At 41.2% G+C, this 22,288-nt stretch overlaps 1 protein-coding gene across 1 annotated transcript in view; it reads right to left on the bottom strand.

Annotated features, from left to right (window-relative positions):
* Positions 1-1,913: 1,913 nt before the first annotated feature.
* ZSWIM7 (zinc finger SWIM-type containing 7) overlaps positions 1,914-22,288 on the bottom strand; it is a 299,859-nt gene continuing 279,484 nt past the window's right edge. The window contains exon 6 of the mRNA XM_073616881.1: positions 1,914-2,620. Coding sequence (XP_073472982.1) covers positions 2,513-2,620 — 108 coding nt within the window. The 3' untranslated portion in view covers positions 1,914-2,512. The remainder of the gene's footprint in view (positions 2,621-22,288) is intronic.

Consider the following 22,288-nt stretch of genomic DNA (forward strand, 5'->3'; position numbering starts at 1 on the left):
GTTCAGTTCAATTGCAGGTAACAAAAAAAAAATGTAACTTTCTTCAAGGGAATCTTGAAATCAAGAAATGCATTTCCTTTGATACACATTCCGTTCCTAACCAGCAATTCTAATCATTCACCTTGCTTGTAGCTGATACATTAGCACTTACCATTACTAAATATTTGCTGCTATTAAATGTGTCTTCTACCTTGGCTACATGGTGTATCATCTAACCCCAAGTCGTACTTTTTTTTCTTCCATGTGGTTCTGTGACTTGCTGCAGAAAGTGTGGGTTGTTGGATGTGACTGTTAGACCTCAGTGTGTGTAAAACAGCTTTTAAAAGATATTTAATATTTAAAAATATGAAAAAAAATCATCTCTTGTGTTTTGTCACTATTGTTTCCTAGTCATATACCTGTAAAAATCTGTCTCGTTGTTGTAATGTTTGTTGACACTTATATAAAAGTTAATACAGATTTTACATAAAAAATCTACCTTGTATCACAATTATTATTTTGCTCACCCCTGCAGGGTCTTTAGGGGTTCAATAGAGACGGACCACTGACCTAGCACCCTTTGGTTAAATACACACACTGTACTAAGTGCAGAGGTGAGCACCTATGCAGGACACAGTGCCTGAAGCAACATTACAGGCTGTCCCCACCGTGTGGGTCCGGTACTGGTACTCTAAGTTTTAGCAACATTGTACCAATCTGGATGCACTGCTTCTATTCTTGTATAAGAAGAGAATGAGGAGTTGACTGAAGAGTTGGTTGAAGATTCTGAAGTAGAAAAATAAACTAGTTAAGCATAGAATGATTGCTCCATAAAGGAGAAGAAGCCTATTACCCAAGGGCACAAGCGTACATCAGGTCTCATGGAGTGGGGTAGGGTTATAGGGCTATGCTCAGGGGGCATTTCCAGCAAATCTTAGCCAGTGTCCAATCACCTGAAGGTACCAGTCTATAGCCCAGTGTCTATGAATATCCGGCCTGTGTCTTTTACTGTATGATTAAGATAAAATATTAACCATCTTGATGGCCCTAACAATTGCTGTGCATGTATTGTCTACAGTACTGGTTTTCCAACCGTGACAGTTAACACCAAAAGCCACCACTCTTATTGCTTACTATATAATGGCCAAGGCCTGGATGTCATCTGTGACAATCATTTAATTACGTCTTCCTCCAACAATTTGAAACATCAGTTTTGGGTGGACTTGTCCTATTGAGAGGTTCAAGAAGGGATTAGAGAAGTCTATAACTCAAGAACAACTGCAGTTTCCTTTCCATTTCTGTTCTAGTGAGAATATATATTATGGCAGCCTTTCTCAACCTTTTTACCCCAGAGGAACCACACCAATTCAATGAGGGTCAACTTCAAAAATGCCCCTTACTTTGGGGGCTAGTAGGAAGAATGCCTCCTTTACTGAGCGCTAAAAAGATCATTGGTGTGATGCTGCTGGTTTTGCCAAGTGGCATTGGCCCTGGAACTATACCATCAAATAGGAGGACAATAAGCCACAGCTCAAGGAACACTAGAAACCTCTGGAGGAACCCTGGTTAAGAATGGGTGTATAAGGTATGAAAGGTTGTTACCACAACAAAATATGAGGGAAATCTCCCGAATGAGGACACTGACCATGATAAAAAAACAGAAAACTAATTCTTCCCGACAGTGCAAAAGAAAAACAGATCACTACTATGTATCTTCATCAGCCTAAACATACTGTTAAATTCATCTAATAAACACCATTGGGAGTCTGTCATTGATGGATGAACATCTGGAATAAACAGGTGTAAGACAAACACTATCTCTTCCTAGGAAATCTCAGTTCACAGCTGTTTGTATATAGGCCAATTTCCCTTACATAACAGTAGGTGTAGTGTATTATCAATCCTGCTGATAAATGTATAGATCAGCCAGAGTGTATGCTAAAAAATGTTTTTATTTTTTTTAAATTTAATAGACTAATTGTTATATATAAACAAAAGTATGAAGAAATCCCTGTACTCAAGAAATTACATACAAGAAAAAAGTTGCACAATCTGAGCTGATCTGGAGGACTTGTGCCTAAGGACAAATGTAAAGAAAAGCAACAAAACTAATAACATACAAATATGTACAATTTTACCTGCCAAAAAAGAAGTGTGAATGCCTTTTGAGCTACATCAGTGTCTATAATAAGTAAAGTGACAACTCTCTTCAGAGTTACCACCCTGATTTCTATCTCCTCTTAGATAATGAATGCACACAATCACAATGGTGACACCAACCCCTCCTGCTTCTCAGGTGACAGAGCCTTTATCAGTGCTGTAAACCTGACTTTAAATTATATCTGGCATGGGTTGACTGTACGAAAAAAAGATTTCAGATAAAAGGATGAACCAAAAAGTGATTTCATTATGTATGAAGGAAGATAGAAGTGAAATGTATGGTGGATTAATGTAACCGGCAGGGTTATGATTCTACAGCTCTGGATCACAAAGTCCCACACTGAAAAAAGTCACCGCAGAGCATTATGGCAATTTAGTCTTCTCTGGCCAGTAGAATGTCAATCATCTGCTTGTCAGACACTGTGATTTCCTGGCACACTCCTAAGGCCTGGCAGAGGTAGATGGCAAGGATATGTTTGCACTGAAAAAAAAACATCAAAAAGTTAGTAATCAGACCAAAAATAGGTTTCTGAGATATTAAAGCGGAGTTCCACCCACTTTTACAACTTGATCTTAAAGGAATGACCGCCCTTCCAACTCCACCACTCGTTATTGGATAATTATTAATTTTTTTCTTTCTCACCTTAAATGAAGTACATAATGTACTTCCCTCCTAGCTTGGCCGCGGCCCAGGGCGTCATTTCCGCATGCTTCCCCACTGCATTCTGGGACCTGTTTGTGTCCCAGAAGACGACAGGGCCATTCAGCTAGTGCCGCACGACTCGCGCCTGCGCAGTAGGAAACCGGCAGTGAAGCTGACGTCTCCACTGCTGGTTTCCCTTAGTTAGAATGGCGGCGCCTGCACCCAATCCGATGGACGGATCGGCTTCGGGGGCCAACATCGCAGGCTCCCTGGACAGGTAAATGTCCCTTTTTTAATTAAATAACAAACAATACTTACATGCTCTGTGCATGGTGCCCCGCTGGCACTCCGGGCTCCTCCTCTCTGTCCAGTCCACTTGTGCATGCTCACTCCTGACCCCCGCTGCCGCGTCTATTGACACAAAGTGGGACTTGGCCATGCCTGCTGCTCCCAATGGCTCCTGATACTGCAGCAAAGCCAGTCAGATACGGAGGTGAGGGGAGAGAAGAGCTGCAGACGTAAGTAACAGGGGGTGTAAGAGTCCAAAATCGATGCTTATATGCCAAATTTTGACTCATCAGTCCAGAGCATGTGCTGTCATTTTTCTGTACCCCAGTTCCTATGTTTTCATGCATAGGACATGGAAACAAGGCTAAGCTACTCAACTACAGTATGCACGAAAACATAGCAACTGGGGTGCAAAAAAATGGCAGTAGGTACTCTGGGCTGAGTCAAAATGTGAAATATTTGGCTGTAACAAAAGGCAGTTTGTTCATAAATATATATAAAACAAAAAAAAAAGGTCCAATCTGCAGCACCTTGTATATTTAGGGACATTATCCTGCTGGAAGGTGAACTCCAAGTCTCAAGTCTTTTGTAGATTTTCTTCTAAGATTGCCCTGTATTTGGCTCCATTCATCTTCCCATCAACTCTGACCAGCTTCCCTGTCCCTGCTGAAGAAAAGCATCCCCAAAACATGATGCTGTCACCACCATGTTTCATGGTGGGGATGGTGTGTTCAGGGTGATGTGCAGTGTTAGTTTTCCACCACACATAGCGTTTTGCTTTTAGGCCAAAAAGTTCAATTTTGGTCTCATCTGAACAGAGCACCATACATCTTCCATATGTTTGCTGTGTCCCCCACATGGCTTCTTACAAACTGCAAATGAGACTTCTTATTAGGGCTGGGCGATTTTCACAAAAAAAAATCTGCGATTTTGTAAAAAAATACGATTCAAATCGAGTTTTTTTTTTTTTTGGACACCGCAGACTAGGCCAAAGCCGTAGCCTCGCCTAAAAACTCCTGCCCGCAGCTCCTCAGGACCGGCGCGGTGGAAAAAAAAAATCTAAAAAGATCGATTTGCTTAAATTTTTAATCGATTTGACCTCTCAACTCGATTCAAGATTTAAATCGATTTTTCCCCAGCCCTACTTCTTATGACTTTTTATTAACAATGGCTTTCTTCTTGTCACTCTTCCATAAAGGTCAGATTTGTGGAGTGCACAACTAATAGTTGTCCTGTAATCTCCCACCTGAGCTGTGGATCTCTGCAGCTCCCCCAGAGTTACCATGGGCCTCTTGGCTGCTTCTCTGATTAATGCTCTCCTTGCCCGGCCTGCGTTTAGGTAGACGGCCATGTCTTGGTAGGTTTGCAGTTGTGCCATTTTCTTTTCATTTTCAGATGATGGATTGAACAGTGCTCCGCAAGATGTTCAAAGCTTGAGATATTTTTTTATAGCCTAACCCTGCTTTAAACTTCTCCACAACTTTATCACTGACCTGTCTGGTGTGTTCCTTGGCCTTCATGAAGCTGTTTGTTCACTAAGGTTCTCTAACAAACCTCTGAGGGCTTCACAGAACAGTTGTATTTATACTGAGATTAAATTACACACAGGTTGACTCTATTTACTAATTAGGTGACTTCTGAAGGTAATTGGTTACACTAGATTTTAGTTAGGGGTATCAGAGTAAAGGGGGGCTGAATACAAATGCACGCCACACTTTTTATATAGGTATTTGTAAAAAAAAAAAAAATGAAAACCATTTATCATTTTCCTTTCACTTCACAATTATGTGTCACTTTGTTTTGGTCTATCACATACAATCTTAATAAAATACATTTACGATTTTGGTTGTAGCGTGGCAAAATGTGGAAAATTTCAAGGGGTATGAATACTTTTTCAGGGCACTGTACATGATTGATATTATCACTCTGTTGTGAGCTCTAAGCCCAATTGATATTATTTCCCATATAGACAGCTTCAAAACGTCTGTATTTTCCAGAATCATTGTAACTATTTGTACACGGTTTGGCACAAAGACTAAACTAATATTCTGCAAGCATCAAACACACTCTGTAAATGCCATCCTGCAGTAAGGCGTTGTGGATCAGTAAATACACATTTTAAAAGGCAAGTGTGTCCACTGGTATATAAATCTTCTTTTTGTATTGTGTAGTTTCTGGGCTGTTGTACAGCTCCAGTGGTGTCTTGACATCTTTAGCTGCTTATTCACATTGCCCATCCAAGCAGTATAAGCTACATTAAATGTTCTTTGGGAGATTCCCCCTCTCACCGCTTCAAATCGTTTCCATTTAGGCATTTAAACGTGCACAGGAAAGCGTAGATTTCTTATACACAATGCATTCTCGCATAAAAAATGCCGCTCTCACTGTTCTGCATAATAATATCAAAAATAAAAGCAGGCATATACAATGTAGGGCCCATTAACATTTTAGCACTATCATGTGTCACACATTAATATACGTGTATACTAAATAGAACGGAATAGTGAGTGAATAAACAATAAATAAACCGCAGCAGCTATTACAAAGGTGCTAAAACCTCAAAAAATGAATACATGAATTAAAAGCGCTAGCAGAATATTGAACAACAACATGATAATGTGCTCAAAGAAAATTGACAGTGACAATATTATCAAAATATATACATATATAATGAATAAAGTGCTAAGTGCTCCAAATTAAAGGTGCTTCTTGGTTCAGTTTAAAGTGTTCAAGTGCCACACTTCCCTCTTGTGACCCCACTCACTTTAGTTAACGGACTCTCAGCCTTGCAGTCTGGGGTCAAAAAAGCTGTGATCTAAAAGATCTGGTATATATGAACTGGACTCTCAGAGAAACTTCCATGTTCATATTTACGTGGATGGACTGAGGTAGCTCAATCATAATGGGAAAAACAGAAAAAAGCCAATAGTGAAGTACCGCTGGTACTAAATGTACTGCGTAATCAAACAACGCCACTCACGAGACAACTCTATAAAACAGGCATCATTGTATGTTCCAGGTTCGCCACATGCATTCCACAGACGGCGGAAGTTGCGTCACTGGTTCGTGAAACCAGAAATGAGTGGATGCGTTTCACCCCTCCTCCAGGGCGTCATCAAGGACATCACTTCCAGTGGCCGCCTCCTCTCCAATTAGCCAATAATGGACAACCAAAACCATCTGGTGTAATCAAACACCAACTTCCTCCAAATAACAATCACTTCCTGTTATTGTCAAGTGATAACAAAAAACTTTATTGCCTAATGTTCTATACATAAAGTAATTAGAAAACAAATTACAAAAAAATAGCATTCATTACTTTAAAACTTCATAAAAAAGAGAGCAACCATGCATAATTCATTACTTTAATAGAAATTCATTGTTTACATAAAGAAAATAATAATAAAATAAATATAAAAATAAAATTAAAGATGAAAATAAAAATAAATATAAAAATAAAATAAAAAAATTAAATAAAACTAAAATAAAATAATAAACATTAAAATAAAAAGTAAAAAAAAAAAATAAAATAAAATGAAAATAAAAATTAAAATGAAAAAATATATGATAAAATGGAAAACCTAAAAATGAAAAATAATAAAAATTGTATACAATGACCCTAATTACCAATTAGACAGGAAACAGTTCAAACCCAATTCAATATTTAGGCCAAAAGGACTCATAGTACCCAGCCTATATATCCATTGGGTCTTGTTCTGCAATATAAATTTATTAAGATTCCAATGGCCCTCCACCTTATCTATCCCACAGAACATCGAACCCCTAGGATCACTGAAAATGACTGGTCAAGCTGTGGTGCTTGAAACCATTCCTAATTCTGTTGACATGCTCTCTTAGCCTAGTGCCCTACGTCCTCCCCACATACTGGAGGCCACAAGGAAGGGACAGAAGGTAAGTGACATGTGTGGTCCCACACGTGAAAAATGTTTTAATCTCAAAGGATTTCCCCTGAGAGTAAGAACTAAAATGGGTTGTCTTCCTAGTTCTATGTTTAGAAGTTCGACAAATTACATATTTGCAGCAACTAAAAAAAAACAGTTTGTTCCAAAAAAGTAAGACTTCTTTGTGGGGTTGATAACATTATGTGCCAATTTCAACCTGAGTTTTGGAGGTTTAGCACAAATAAACTGAGGCTGAACAGGTAAAACACTTTTAAGCTCTCTATCTTTAAGTAACAAAGGCCAGTATTCTTTTATTATTTTTTTCAAATTGTTTATATTGCCTGGTGAAACCTGTCAAAAAAGCAACACCATAATCTCTGTTCTTGTCCAATTTCTTCTTGAAGAGAGATTCCCTATCTATATCTGCTATATTTTCTTTAGTTCTCTTTAGATCTCTAATATCATAGCCTTTTTCATGGAACCTATCTAAAATAATTTGAGCCTGGGTGTCAATCCTCTATCTTAGAGTTTCTTCTCACCCTCAACATGTGCCTTTTTGGGATGCCACCCAACCATCTTGGATGGTGGCAGCTTCCCAGCGGTATGTATCCATTTCTGTCAATCCATTTCTTTAAAAAAAAGTACGGGTGAGTAGCCTTCCATTTTCTTTATATATGACTAGATCCAAAAAATAACTGCCTCATTGCCATACGTCTCTGAAAAGGAGATGCCATAGGGATTATCTCCCATCTCCCTTAGGAAATTGAGAAATGATTCCTGTGATCCTGCCCAAATTATCAAAATGTCGTCAATGTATCTTTTATAAAATCTCAGTTGTGGTATATTTCTATCATAAATGGCTTCTTTCTCCCACCAACTCACGAAAAGATTTTCCACTGACGGGGCATACTTGGCCCCCATGGCAACCCCTCTTTTCTGTCTCTAGTACTTCTTTTCATGCCAGAAATAAATATGACTCATTGCTAGATCAAGGGCCTGTAATAAGAAATATTTTTGTTTGGACTTGATATTAATATTGCCCAAGGCCCACTTAACTGCCTCCAAAGCATGATGCTGTTGCATATTAGTGTATTGTGAATTGACATCTACACTGGCCAAAATGCAATGATCATACACTATTAAGGATTTGATACGTTCCACAAGGTCTTTGCTATCTTTGAGATAAGCCGGACATTTTTGGGTAAGGGGCTGCAAGAAACAATCCAAATATTCGCCCCAGTCTGGAGAACAGTGAGCCAACTCCACTGACTATGGTTCTCCCTGGGGGTCTAAGTGGATTCTTGTGCACCTTCGGTAACTGATAAAAAACTGGAACCTAAGGGGCATCAGGAATAAGATACCTCGCCTCTTTCTTGTTAACTATTCCAACCTTATGTGCTTCTTTAATCAGCCTTTTTAGTTTGGCCTTAAATTTATTGCTGCGATTTCCCTTGAGTTCCTCATATGTTGCTTTATCTCCTACCAATCCATATAATTCCTCCAGATAATCGCTTTTGTTCAAAATGACCAACCCCCCTCCCATCAGCTGATCTGATGACTATATTCTTCTTTTTCTCTTTTTTTTTAATTGGAAAAAACAACTTTATTGAGAAGAAATGCACATATTACAACAATTTTGGATACATATGTCAGATATGGTAATTAGAAACACATTTGTCATGGTCCCGTTGATCCAATCAATTCAGAAAGGGAAAACAACATATTTCTATAGTAACAATTTAATTTCGGTTCCTGGGAACCAGAAAATAACCCACCCTAAAGATGGGAGATTGAAGCTATTGCCCAACGGCACATCCCTGGGGTGTGATATAGTCAGCATATGGGTATGTTTCAGTTAGGTACAGGTCTCGTCATCTCCCAGCCACCTATCTCACACTCTGGAGTATTTTAGTGGACACCCTCTATGGGTATAGATCAGTTTCTTAAATGGAATATCATTGACATCCTTTTTCCAGTTCTGAATTATGGGGTGCAATGCCTGCATCCAAGACCAGGCCACGGCCTTCCATGCCAAAAAGAGAGTCTCATACATAAATGTGGCCAGAAATTTGTCTACCTCTGCATCTGGCTATAAGCCCAGCAGACATAGTTTCGGGTCCAGGACCACAGGAGACCCCATTTTATCATGTAGGAAGTGGACAACTTGAAGCCAGTACATTTGGATATTGGGGCAGTTCCATATCAGATGATAGAATGTACCGGGGGTTGAGGCACACAGGGGGCATGATGGATTGCGTGTAGGTTGAAAACTAGCTAACCTTTGCGGTGTCAGTTATGCTCTGTGTACAATATATAATTGTGTCAACCTATCTGACAGTTTAGGAGATGCTGTTTTAACACCCTCAAGAATTTCTTCCCAGTCTAAGTCACTAATGGCCCAACATCCTGCTCCCATGTGGTTTTGGCCCTCTGGGTCACTGCCATTGTACTTGGAAGTCTAATGCCCCGTACACACGGTCGGACTTTGTTCGGACATTCCGACAACAAAATCCTAGGATTTTTTCCGACGGATGTTGGCTCAAACTTGTCTTGCATACACACGGTCACACAAAGTTGTCGGAAAATCCGATAATTCTAAACGCAGTGACGTAAAACACGTACGTCGGGACTATAAACGGGGCAGTGGCCAATAGCTTTCATCCCTTTATTTATTCTGAGCATGCGTGGCACTTTGTCCGTCGGATTTGTGTACACACGATCGGAATTTCCGACAATGGATTTTGTTGTTGGAAAATTTTATATCCTGCTCTCAAACTTTGTGGGTCGGAAAATCCGATGGAAAATGTGTGATGGAGCCTACACACGGTCGGAATTTCTGACAACGAGGTCCTATCACACATTTTAAATCGGAAAATCCGACCGTGTGTATGGGGCATAATAGTAGAGTAAAGAGTAGAAATGAGCTTAGAGGGCTCCGTGCCCAAAATAATATTCAGGACGGGGGGGGGGGAGGGAGGGGAGGGGTGTCTGGTGTGACTGCAAGATTCGGCGAAGCTGTAAGTTTCTAAACAGTAGATGGTTTGGAAGGGAAAATTTGTCTTTAAGTGACTGAAACGTTTTAGGCCCAGATGTAGTCATGATTGGTGTAGGTAGATCACCCCATATGAGGCCCTTATAGTGAATCCGGTATGGTGCACAATTGTGGCATGTGGCCGTTGAGCCATAATGGGGTGTGGGAGTGGAACTAACCAATGTTTTGTCTCTTTAAGGTGATTCCCCATACCCTTTGATGATGCAGAAGCATCCTGTCATTGTACCGAGGGGATCTTTTTTGTGTTTGTCCCCCTCATAGAATGGTTTGAATAGGAGTATACGCTGAATGCCCGGAACCGTCGCAGACTAGGGATCTATATCACTGTAGCTCAGTCGTATTAAAATAATAAAAATGGGAAAGTTGAGAGGCTAGGTAGTAATCCTGTAAACCTGGAAGGGAAGTTCCCCCATGGATGTGGGGTTAAGGATATGCCAGGCTAGCTTGTGTCTACTGTGTCCCCAGACAAAAGAGTTTAAAATAGATTCCATCTTATTGAAAAGTTTCAGGGGGATATATAAGGGGGCATGCCACACCATATATAGAATCCTAGGTAGGAGAATCATCTTGATTATATTTATATGCCCCATTACGCCCAATGGTAGTCTAGCCTATGCTTGTGTTTTAGCTTTGACCAAGGTGAATAAGGGTTCTGTGTTATGAGAAATATAATCCCTGAGACTCCTTGTAACTACCACTCCCAGATATTTAATTGTTGACACTCTAGCTAGGGGTAATGGAGGATATATGGGGAGTGGAGGGAATTGATCCAAGGGGAGGATCTGGGATTTATCCTAATTAATTCGTAATCCAGAGAACTTTCCCAGATTCTCAATTATCTGTGCAGCTTGTAAAGATGGTCCCTGGTTGGCTAAGTACAGTATGGTGTTGTCTGCGTATAGGCCTATTTTTTCCAGCGTGGTACCCATGCGTAGGCCAGATATGTTGAGCTCTGCTCTAATGGCCATGGCCAGTGGTTTGACCGCCAGGGCATACAACAGAGGGGAAAGGGGGCAGCCCTGACGTGTGCCCCTTTCAAGGGGAAATTGGTCGGATAGCCATCTGTTGACAAATATCCGAGCTTTAGGTGACTGGTATAGGAGCTGTACCCATTTAATGAAGTTAGGCCCGAATCCGAAGCTATGGAGGCATTCCCAGAGGTACTGCCATTCGACTTAGTCAAAGGCCTTGGCGGTATCTAAGGCCACTACCACTCTAGTTCCAGAGTTGTCATGATGGGCTTGGATATTCATGAACAATGTTCATAGCGGTATTTTTCCCCGACATAAATCCTGTTTGGGCTGGGTGGACTAATGAAAGTATGGCTGTATTTAATCGAGAAGCGAGAATTTTGGCTAGTATTTTTATGTCAACTTGTAACAGGGAGATGGGGCGGTATGACTCAGGATAGTGAGGATCTTTACCTGGTTTGGGGAGAACTATAATTTGAGCTTCTTGCATTGAAGGTGTAAGTATCCCCTGGTCAAATATAGATTGGTCCAGGGCCTTTAGTTTGGGAATGAGTATTTCCGAAAAGGTGGTATAAAATTCTAGGGGTAAACCATCAAGACTTGGTACTTTAGATTTGGTTAGCTGGGATAAAGCCTCAGTGAAGTCATTGGTAGTTATGGGTGCTTCTACCATTTTGAGTTGTTCCGGATTAAGATGGGGGAACTGTAGAGTATGCAGGTAATCTTTGATTTCTGGTTGGGCATGGGTGCACTGTGACATGTATAGGTTGCTATAAAAGCTTTTAAATTTGGCCGCGACTAGGGTTGATCAGTGAGGGTATTGCCATCTGGATCGGCTAGGGAAATAACTACTGGAGGTTTATCATCCAAATGAGCCAAGTATGCCAGAAGTTTCCCCCGACCTTTCCACATGCTCAAAGACCCGTTGTTTACAAAAGAACAGTCATTGCCTAGCCTTCTCTGTATACAACTGTGTGACGGTACGGGCCTGTAGTTTGACCCTGTGAAGATTTTTAGGAGAGGGATGCATATTGTATGCCTCTTCTAGTTCTTGCAATTTTTCCGATGACAACTGTATCATAAGCTTTGATGAATGTTTAAGTCTATTTATCCATGTGGATAGGATCCTGCGTGCGTGTAATTTTTAATATGTCCCACACCATGAGTCTCCATACATGAGTGGAGGATGACACTAGGAGGGAGGCCATCATCCAGCAGGGGGAGTGGTCAGATAGGGCTCTAGGAGCAAACGCCGACCCTGTCACTTTGGGTAGAAGTGCCTTGGATACTAGTATAAAATCTATTCTAGACATTGTGTTGTGGCTGGTAGAATGACATGTATATGCTCTAGTGGTAGGGTTTTGGTTCTCCAAACATCTATCAGTGCAAATTCAGTCAGCGTGCGGCACAGACGAGTCTGCTGTGGTATCGTGGCATGTGCCCCAGCCTGCTCTGGATGGTCCAGTGCGGGGATCATGGTCATGTTAAAATCTCCCATCCACACAGCTGAGACCATTGGGCTCTGAGACATAAACGCTAATCCCTCCATGACCACTTCAGAGCTGTATGGGGGAGGGACATAGCAAGCCAATATCAACAGAGAAGTCCCCCCTATTATAGCATGGAGGAACAAATACCTGCCCTGCTGGTCCGATAGTAAGGAAATGGATTCAAAAGGAGAAGACTTAGCAATGAGGATAGAGACCCCCTAGACAAATTTGTTTAGGTGCTATGAAAAGCCCATCCTGTCCAGGGACGCTTTAGGGCACCCTGCAGGGGACCTGTAACATGGGTCTCCACCAGGACTATTACATCTGCTCTCTGTGATTTAAGGAACGTGAGGGCTGACAAAGTGGACCAGAAGGGCAGTACCAGGGTTACAGATAGGAACCAATACCTGTGTGTATGTAATCAAGCAAAACATAATGTACCAATAGAAGTCCTGAAGTGCAATCCAATAATAAAACATGAGATGAATAATACAAATCAACCCATAGCTCTGTCATACCGATCGAGCATTCCCTAAACCACCCAGCTCCCCTCCTCCCCAACCTAGTGAGAGCATACAATTCCCATAATCCAACAGATGAACGGTCATCCAGCAGGCTAAGCTGGCTAGAGGCACATGGCTTAAAACGCCTGAACTCAAGGGAACAGTAGTAAAAATCCTTACTAAGGGGGCGACTTTTCACTGCACAGCGCGTGGTAAAGTAGTGGAGGGAGATCAGACCCATCTAGAGTTCCTTCCATGGGAACCACTTGCATTCAATCAGAGTGATAATATAGACTATGCCTGTCATTAGGGTCATCTCTGGACAAAGCAAGTAGTAAAGGGTCGGAAGCACCAGGGGTGGGCATGTTTGAAATCTGAAAGGGTGCTCTCAGAAAGGGGTTTGAGTCAATGGTATATCTAGGCGTAGTCTTATCCCCCCCTTATGGGTGAGTTGTGACACAAACAAGTCATGGGCTCCAAAACAAGGAGAAAAAACAAGGTGGGGAGGGAGAAAGACACCCTTCAGATGAACATAGTTGCCGTACTCACTGGGGTACCAGGTCTATTGAGCATCTAAGCAGGGCGTCCACGTTGATCCAGCCATGCCGCGACCGCAGCTGCGCCTTCAAAGAACTGTACATCGCCGTCCTCTTCCACCCTCAGCCTGGTGGGGAACAGCATGGCATACTTGAGGTGCAGGGTGCACATGCGGCATTTGACATCTTGAAACTGGGATCTCCTTCTCTGTACCTCGTTAGAGAAATCCGGGAATACTGCCACTTGAACATTTCCTACAGGGATGTTGCCTTTCTCTCTGGTGAGCCGCAGAATTCTACCTCTATCTCGAAAATTTTGAAATTTGGCTATAAATGTACGAGGAGGTCCTCCCTGTGGTGGGGGTCTTGCCGGTATGCGGTGCACCCGTTCTACCGCAAACATAACGGAGAAGGCTTCCCTGCCATAGGCCTTAATGAGGAGATTCTCCAAATATTCCACCAGATCATTACCTTCTGCTCTCTCGGGGAGCCCTATGAACCGAAGATTACAGCGGGTGGTTCTCCATGTCGTCTTGGTGTGAGTGCAAATGCTGTATTTGCCTCTGCATTTCTTCTGTAGTATGCTGTAATGGGTGCAGGATATCCTCTGCTGTTCCTATACGGGTTTCAGTCTCTGTAACTCTGTCTTTTAGTTTGGAGAGATCCTGGCCGAGAAAAGAGATGTTGATTTTGACCTCATCGATCTTTGCCGTGAGAGTGCCCTGTAGTGCAGCGATAGCCTCCGGCACCTTGGCAGTGTCGGCCGTGTGGTGGTCTGTGTTAGAGCAGGTGTTGGCGCCATCTTCGGCCTGCTGGTCCTTGTCTTGCCGGCGATATTTTGCTAGCTGATTTGTCGTCTCTGTGTTCCTTTTAGGTGGAGACATGTCCCTACCGAATCCCGGGACCCAGAGGAGGCTATGCAGGTAAGTTTAACCTCTGTTTTAGCAAGCAGGATAGTATACAGGATAATCAGCAAGCGGAGCTCTCACAATTCATGACCTACTCCATCGCTCTCCAGGCCACGCCTCCATATTCTTCTTTTTCTCTAGTTGTAAACTACATCTACTGGGGTGAACTTTTAATTTATCTAGATCATGTTCCACCATCTATTTAAATACTTCAACAAAAAGATTATTGGTTAATTTTGGGTTGAAACTGAATTGTTTTTTAAAGAGGTATGAAAATATTCCTCTGTTGCCTGTCACATTACTGCATTGTTCCTGACATAAAACTTTTAAATATTAATTTTCCTAATAAACTTCTGGAAATTGATAAAAACATTAAACTTATTTAGATTTGTGTCCAAGGCAAATTTGAGACCCAATTCCAAGACCTTAAGCTCATCTACTGAAAAAATGGCATCACTTAAATTAAAAATTCCTTCAGTTTCTCTTTTCCTTCCTCTACATCCTCTTGTCCTTCTCTTCTTACTCCCTCTTGACGGGGTGGAGGAGGTGCCGTGGAATACCATGGTCTCCATTCCTCCTCCCTCCCATCTGGAGGATACTGATCTCTCCCACGACCCCTGGGATTGGATCCCCCTCTCGCTCTCTGCAGGGGGCCACCATATCCCCTCCTCTGAAAATCCCCTCTATAAATGTTTTGGCCTGGGTAACCTCCTCGACCCCTAGGCGGATAGTGATTATGTTGATAGGGGGTCCAAGATGGACCACCATATCCACCCCTGTGGTCGTACACTCTCGGGTTATGGAAACCTCTGGTGGGTTGATGCAGATGATCGTAACGGAGTGGTTCGAATCTATTATATGTGGGGACTCCATATTGTGGAGTTGCAGGACAAGATTAATCTCTACCCCCACCATAATAATCCCCCCTCTCAGAATCTCTTTGGTGACCCTAATTTATATTTATGGGGGGTTTGGAATAAACTGGGGAGATCTCCCTTTCTTCCGTAGAGGCTCTGGACATGGTGACCTGTTCCTCATTGGTTTCCTGCCACCTATATACCTTTTTGGATTTGTAGTCATTAGTATCTCTAATGTTTTCATTTATTTCTTTTGTGTCTCTTTGTCTAATTTTTATACAAAATCCAGGAGCTGTTTCATTTTATCCTTATACTCCCCTGTTACTATAGAGGGTCCTAATTTAGATTTTATGGCATTGATATTAGCCTCCAATAATTTGAGTTTCCTCTCTTTTCTGGCTACTATCATTTCCAATAGCCTTTTCTCGGTATGGTTGAAAAAGGAGAACCACTGATCCTCCAAATCCTTATCAACCAAACCATTTTTGGGGGCAACATCCCACCTCAATCTTCTGGGGGTAATATTATCCTTGATATATTTACCAAGCGTAAAAACATCCGACCAGGTAATAACTTGTTTATCCAGAGCACTCCTTAGGTGCTTGAAATCCTGATTAACATACAGATTACCATTATTCTGCATTAAGATTCCTATTTATTTTTTATTATTTTATTTTATTTTTATTTCATTTCATTTCATTTCATTTTTATATTTATTTTATTTTCATCTTTAATTTTATTTTTATATTTATTTTTATTATTATTTTCTTTATGTAAACAATTAATTTTTTTTAAGTAATGAATTATGCATTGTTGCTCTCTTTTTTAGTGAAGTGATGTCCTTGATTACGCCCTGGAGGAGGGGCGAAACGCATCAACGCATTTCCGGTTTCACGAACCAGTGACGCAACTTCCGTCGTCCGTGGAACGCACGCCATCCAGCGGCGAACCCGGAACATACACTGATGCCTGTTTTACACAGTTGTCTCGTGAGTGGCATTGTTTGATTGCGCAGTACATTTAGTACCAGCGGTACATCACTATTGGCTTTTTTTCTGTTTTTCCCATTATGTTTGATCTACCTCGATCTTTCCACATGAATACCCACATGGAAGTTTCTCTGAAAGTCCAGTTAATATACACCAGATCTTTTACATCACAGCTTTATTGACCCCAGACTTCAAAGCTGAGGGTCCAATAACTCTGGTGAGTGGGGTCACAAGAGGGAGTGTGGTTCTTGAACACTTTATCCTGAACCACGAGGAACCTTAATTTGGAGCACTTAGCACTTTATTTATTATATATGTATATATTTTGATAATATTGTCACGGTCAATTTTCTTTGAGCACATTATCAAGTTGTTGTTCAATATTCTGCCACCGCTGTTAATTCATGTATTCACACATTATTATAAGTTGCGCAAAACAGCCCATTCATTTTAAAATAGGCTGCCAATGCAACACAAAAAGACAAAAATCAACAAGCATCATTGCTCATGCCTTGTGGAGTGCTGCAGTGTGGGTAAGTTGCTCACTGCTCTATTAGTGTGTTGGGGTGGCATTCAAAATAAAAATGTGTGTTAACGCAAAGTGGAAGTATGAATGGGCCCCTTAGGTCATAATTAGAAACTACAAATGCCACAATGTTTAAAAGTCTTCGGTAATATATACTGTATGTATCATAATTGTGACTATTGAATTTTTGCAGGACCCAAATCTTTATATGCTATAGAAAGAATATTCACTGCATGACAACAAGTCTGACAGCCACCTACCAGTAGCTTTCTCCTACTGAAAGCCATATTACATATAACCTCTTGATTCCTTCCTTCTTGATTGATGGTGAGAACCATCCCCCTGACTAAAAACTGTACTGCTCTAGTCTCACTATGGATTCCCCCAAATTTGTTATTTTCATAGCTCAGTTCTCCAATGAAATCTCTGTGCAAAATAGATAGCTTTTGGCAAATATGATTCAGGCACTGTATACACTAAAGTATGCTGGTCCATGGGATTAATCTAGTAGTAAGGGCTAAAGGTTAGGAAGTAAATATCAGGATTAAGGGGTGACAGTGATAGGCTGTATTAGAGCTCACATCAGGAGTTAACTTTAAGGGCTAGTTTACGCTTTCTTCAAAACATAGCTTCGGACACACTTTGTTAAGGCTCTCCCTTTTTACACCTGTTTTTGCTTGGTGCTTCGATGAGGCTTTGGTGGGGCTTCAAGTGAGCATTGCCATAGACTTCTATGGAGGCTTTGAAGACGCTTTGAAGCACCACTGAAGCTACATGGGGTTTAATTTTTGAAGCAAAGCCAAAGCAAAGCAAAGTAAAGCAAAGTAAAAGCAGGTGTAAACAGGACCGTAAGCTAACCATTTTATTTAGTGACAAGAGCTTTGACTAGCGTACAGAGAGCTTTAACAAAGCCTGTTTGAAGCCTTGTTGAAGCCGAAGCAAGTGTAAATGAGCCCTAAGTGTTAGATAAATTATAGAGTTTGATAAAGGTGTATATACACTCCAAAGCAAATATGCTTTATATTGCAGGTTGACAGTCCTTAGTTGTGGTGGCAGCATTGGTTTTCTTTTTTTCTGTTTTTTTTTCCCCTTTGCTTTTACCTGGTAATCCTGCAATTAACAGACTTCCTGTCCCTGGATGGTTATGGTTACTACTTCACTAATTTGGTTGCCATCCAGCCAGTGGCAGTGCGTCCATAAGGGTGCATGGATGCCGCCCCCTCTATCCAGCCATCCCTCTATCACCAATAGATAAATTCATGCATTGCATGAATCTATCTATGGCCGCCGCTGCCACGCCCTATTCAGGTGCCAGGCCCCTTTTCTTGCATGCTTGGCGCTTGCAGTTCACTCAGCTGTGTTAGAAAAGCAAATGAATATTTGTTTTCCTAACACTGAACTGCCTCTCCGTCAATCAGGTGCTCGGGTCTGTTACCCGTCAGCTGATTGGCTGAAATGACAGACGCTGTGATTGGACACCTATCAGGCCTCCAATCATAGGAGAGGATGGGAGGAGAGGACGGGAGAAGAAGTCATCGAGGACACGGAGGAAACTGCTCCCCGCCGTCACCCGCTGTCCCACCGAGACAGGGTAAGTGCCTGGCAGACGGCAGGTGGGGGGGTGCAGTGGCAGCATTCGATGGGCACAGTGGCAGCATTTGATGACACAGTGGGAGCATTTGATGGCACAGTGGCAGCATTTGATGGCACAGTGGTAACGTTTGATGAGCACAGTGGCAACGTTTGATGAGCACAGTGGCAACGTTTGATGAGCACAGTGGCAACGTTTGATGGGCACAGTGGCTGCATTTGATGGGCACAGTGGCGGCATTTGATGGGAACAGCGACAGGAATTGATGGGCACAATGGCTGCGTTTGATGGTACAATGAGGCCGCAATTGATGGGGTTTTTTTCAGTTTGTTTGCGCCCCCCAAAAAATTTTGAGCACCAGCCGCCACTGCATCCAGCACAGACTTTAAACATGTCTGCCTTTGCTACCCTCCATTACATTGGGGATGATGGGAAGAGATAACATTGTTTTATACTTTAAGGTCAGCTCTTGGGAAGTGACAAGGATGCTGAATTTCTGACAAGATCAACAGGTATTTTCTGTACTTATAGAAAATGTTTTTAGCATGAAAAATGTGAAAAATGAGAATTAACGGAGCCACCAAATGGCTGTAATGATGGTAAATGATGGCAAATGATGGCAAATGATGGCAAACGGCTATTTTTTTTTTTTGTTCTTGGGTTTAGTTATGCTTTAAATGTTAAAGTTGAGTTCAGGCAAACAACTAAACACATAGCTGAAATACAAACATGCAAGCTGCCTTACGTGCCAAAACATAGCACAACCAGTTCCTGGACCTTTCTGCAAGCTATATTGCAGTTGAGCAATACAGCGTGATCTATGATCTATCCAGCACGCAGCAAAGGAGCAGAAGCACATGCATAAATCATCACTCTGCATTCTCTCCAGTTAGAGAATGTCCTATGTTACACAGACAATACAGTAAAATCCATCACAGCCTGACTGGGTCACTGTGCTCTTATGCTAGATGTATGTATAATGGAAATTAAAGTGAAACTGAACTTGTAAGACTATAGTAAGAGAAGTGCCTGGCTTTAAAAAAAACCTGTAGTATCTACATTTGCCTGTGTTAGTCTTCGGATCAATCCCGCTGTCCTGTTCCAGCCATTCAAGTGTCAAATGCCACAGCCGTCACTATCCACTGTGGTTTAATGCCATGAGTCGGCAGACCTCAGAGTGACTTACAGAGAAGTTGAAAACCTGTGTACACACTGGAGCTAGGATCCAAGAGAGTGTCCACAGGGACACAAAAAAATTTATATAAGGACTAAATCTGGCCTTACGCCTGTAGATTTTCATTCAAATGTAAAAAGATCAAAATCCTTAATCAGTGCATACAATTGTACTTTTTGTAGACGCGACTAATTTCTGGTACAATTATTTTATTCAATTTAAAAGGTATGACAGTAAGGCGTCCAATCTTCAAACGAAGGGGCTTGAGATGCCAACATAAATCAGTATCACACTTACATTACATTGCAATCTTCAAACGAAGGGGCTTGAGATGCCAACATAAATCAGTATCACACTTAAAAAGGGGTAGAAAAGGTAGTTGGGATATAGGCTCATGATAATCAGGCAGGGCAGCCACATGACTCAACTAACTTTAAACAACTTTTCATTTGAGTACCATATCAATGTCTCGATTTTCTATTGATGATCTGGGTTAACTTTGACAAATGCATGTGAATAACACTTGTTAAGATGTTTCCTGGCAGGGAACCAATTTATCAAATAGCAATTTGTTGGTTTCCATTAGATTCAAGAAAAATTTTCCATCATTATCCTTCCATTTTTCTGCTAGTTCTGCTCAAAAGTGGTTGTCAAATTGGCCAAATTAATTCTTAGATAATCGAATGAACGTTCCAAAAATTTGAGTTTTCAAATAAAAATGTACAGATGTAGGGCCAACTTAGCACTGGTACTTGCAGACATTACAAGGCACTTTTTATGTAAGTTTAAGTCCACTTTAAAATTCTGATTTTAATTAACACAAACTGAATGAAATAATTTTTTATATACAGATAGCATACAGAAAGGACAGGATCACAACTCAAGGTCAATGGCCATTATGTGTGACTCATGCTTTATGGAGGTGTTCAGACTCTTGCTTCCATCACTGAGAGATCTAGGACACTGAATCAAGGTACAACTATACTCCGACAGGACTGATCTCCTTAGCAGCTATCACAAGGGCGACATCCTTCCTGTTTACTGAAATCTGTCAGACTGAATGCCCTGAACTCTAGTTTAAAAACACTTTTGCTAAATATCTTTTTAGGAAAAATAAAACAAATTAAATATGAAAGTAAATAAAGTGGACTTGGCCCTGATGGTACACAAAAGCCATGGTGTATGCAAAGTAATGGATCTGTGTAGTCATTTTATGTAAAGGGCATCACCCCAAGAGATAAAGGGTGGAATAGGATGAAAGTTTGAGAAACCGCCTATTTCCATATTCCAAATTACTATGGAATATGTCAAGGCTGATACTGAAAATTTAAGAAACCACCCTGTTCTATTTCCATAATTCAAATTATCAAGGAATGTGTCAAGGCTGATGCTGACTGTCCTGGAACATCAGGTGTGAATGTTTCAGAAACTTTCTTTCTTAGCCGATGCCTCTCATCATAACCATGGTAATTAGATTGTTTAATCAAAGGGTAACTCCACTTTCGTGGGGAAAAAACATAGCAAATAAAGAAGAAATAATATAGCGCATAATCATATTGTAATTGAATGTTATTAAAAATTACCTTTCCAATCTGCAGTCAATGTAATTTTCTGAGAATACATTGCAATATGGCTACCTGGAGCTGTTCTGTACACAGAGTGTGTACTGACCACTCCCCAGAAACAAAATTTCCTGCTTGTGTGATTGGCTCATGAATTTTCCCAGAAGTCTGCCTAAGATACAAATAAAATTTCAGGCACCCCCTGCATACTTTCAATAGGAACACGTCTAAAGGGATGCAGGCCCAGCAGATTTCCTCATTAGTGCCCTTCAGCTCCACACCTGACAGTTGATTATGAAACCACTCCCATTAGACTCACAGAACAGAGGCACAGACAAACACACTGTGATTTCTTCAGAACAACAAAAGGTAGGAATCTGCAATACAGTTTGTTATAATCCTTGCAATGTACCATCAACCAGAGGGGAATGTTTTTTTCTCAGCAAAAGTGGAGTTATGCTTTAAAATGGGGTGTTTTAACCAACCTTAGCACAATAGCATTCAAATTTGTCTTGTCAAATTCCACGATGATTGGATAAAGGCAACTGAAATACCTGTGTAGCTAAAAATGCTGAGGTATGTTCCAGACACTCAACAGAACTGAAGAAGCTATTTAGATGAGTAGTAACACATTTTTAACATTACAGTCCAATCCAGTTAAATGTGACTAATTACTGCTAGGTACACCATAACCTGGATACATGAGAATTGTCTCAAACTAAGGCATCCCATAGATAATTCTATGGTCAACCAGCGGGTTGAATAAAAAAAAAAAATGACTCGATCCCCCCCATCCACACATTATATATGGATGCAGGAATCCTTTTTGCTGAGCCTTGTATTCTGACAGTGGGGAGAGTTCCCTGCCGTCAGAATAAACTGATCAGTGCTGCTCGCTACAGCAAAATTTTGACAAGGCGGTTGTACAGAAGTCGATTAGTAGATCAACTTCTGTACAACCACCCTGCCCATACATAGATCAAAATTCAGCTGGTTCAGCAGATTTAGATCCTTGTATGGCTGGCTTTAAGGTATAAATTTAGGATTTCATTTGCAGAGCCAACTGCTGAGAAAATTTGAGATTACAATTGCAAAATTACGGAAGGGCTACTGTTTACTACAAATGGTCTCACATAGTGGGGGCTCAGTCTGGGGGC

This window comes from Aquarana catesbeiana, linkage group LG02, assembly GCF_042186555.1.
Source record: "Aquarana catesbeiana isolate 2022-GZ linkage group LG02, ASM4218655v1, whole genome shotgun sequence".
Classification (NCBI taxonomy): Eukaryota; Metazoa; Chordata; class Amphibia; order Anura; family Ranidae; genus Aquarana; species Aquarana catesbeiana.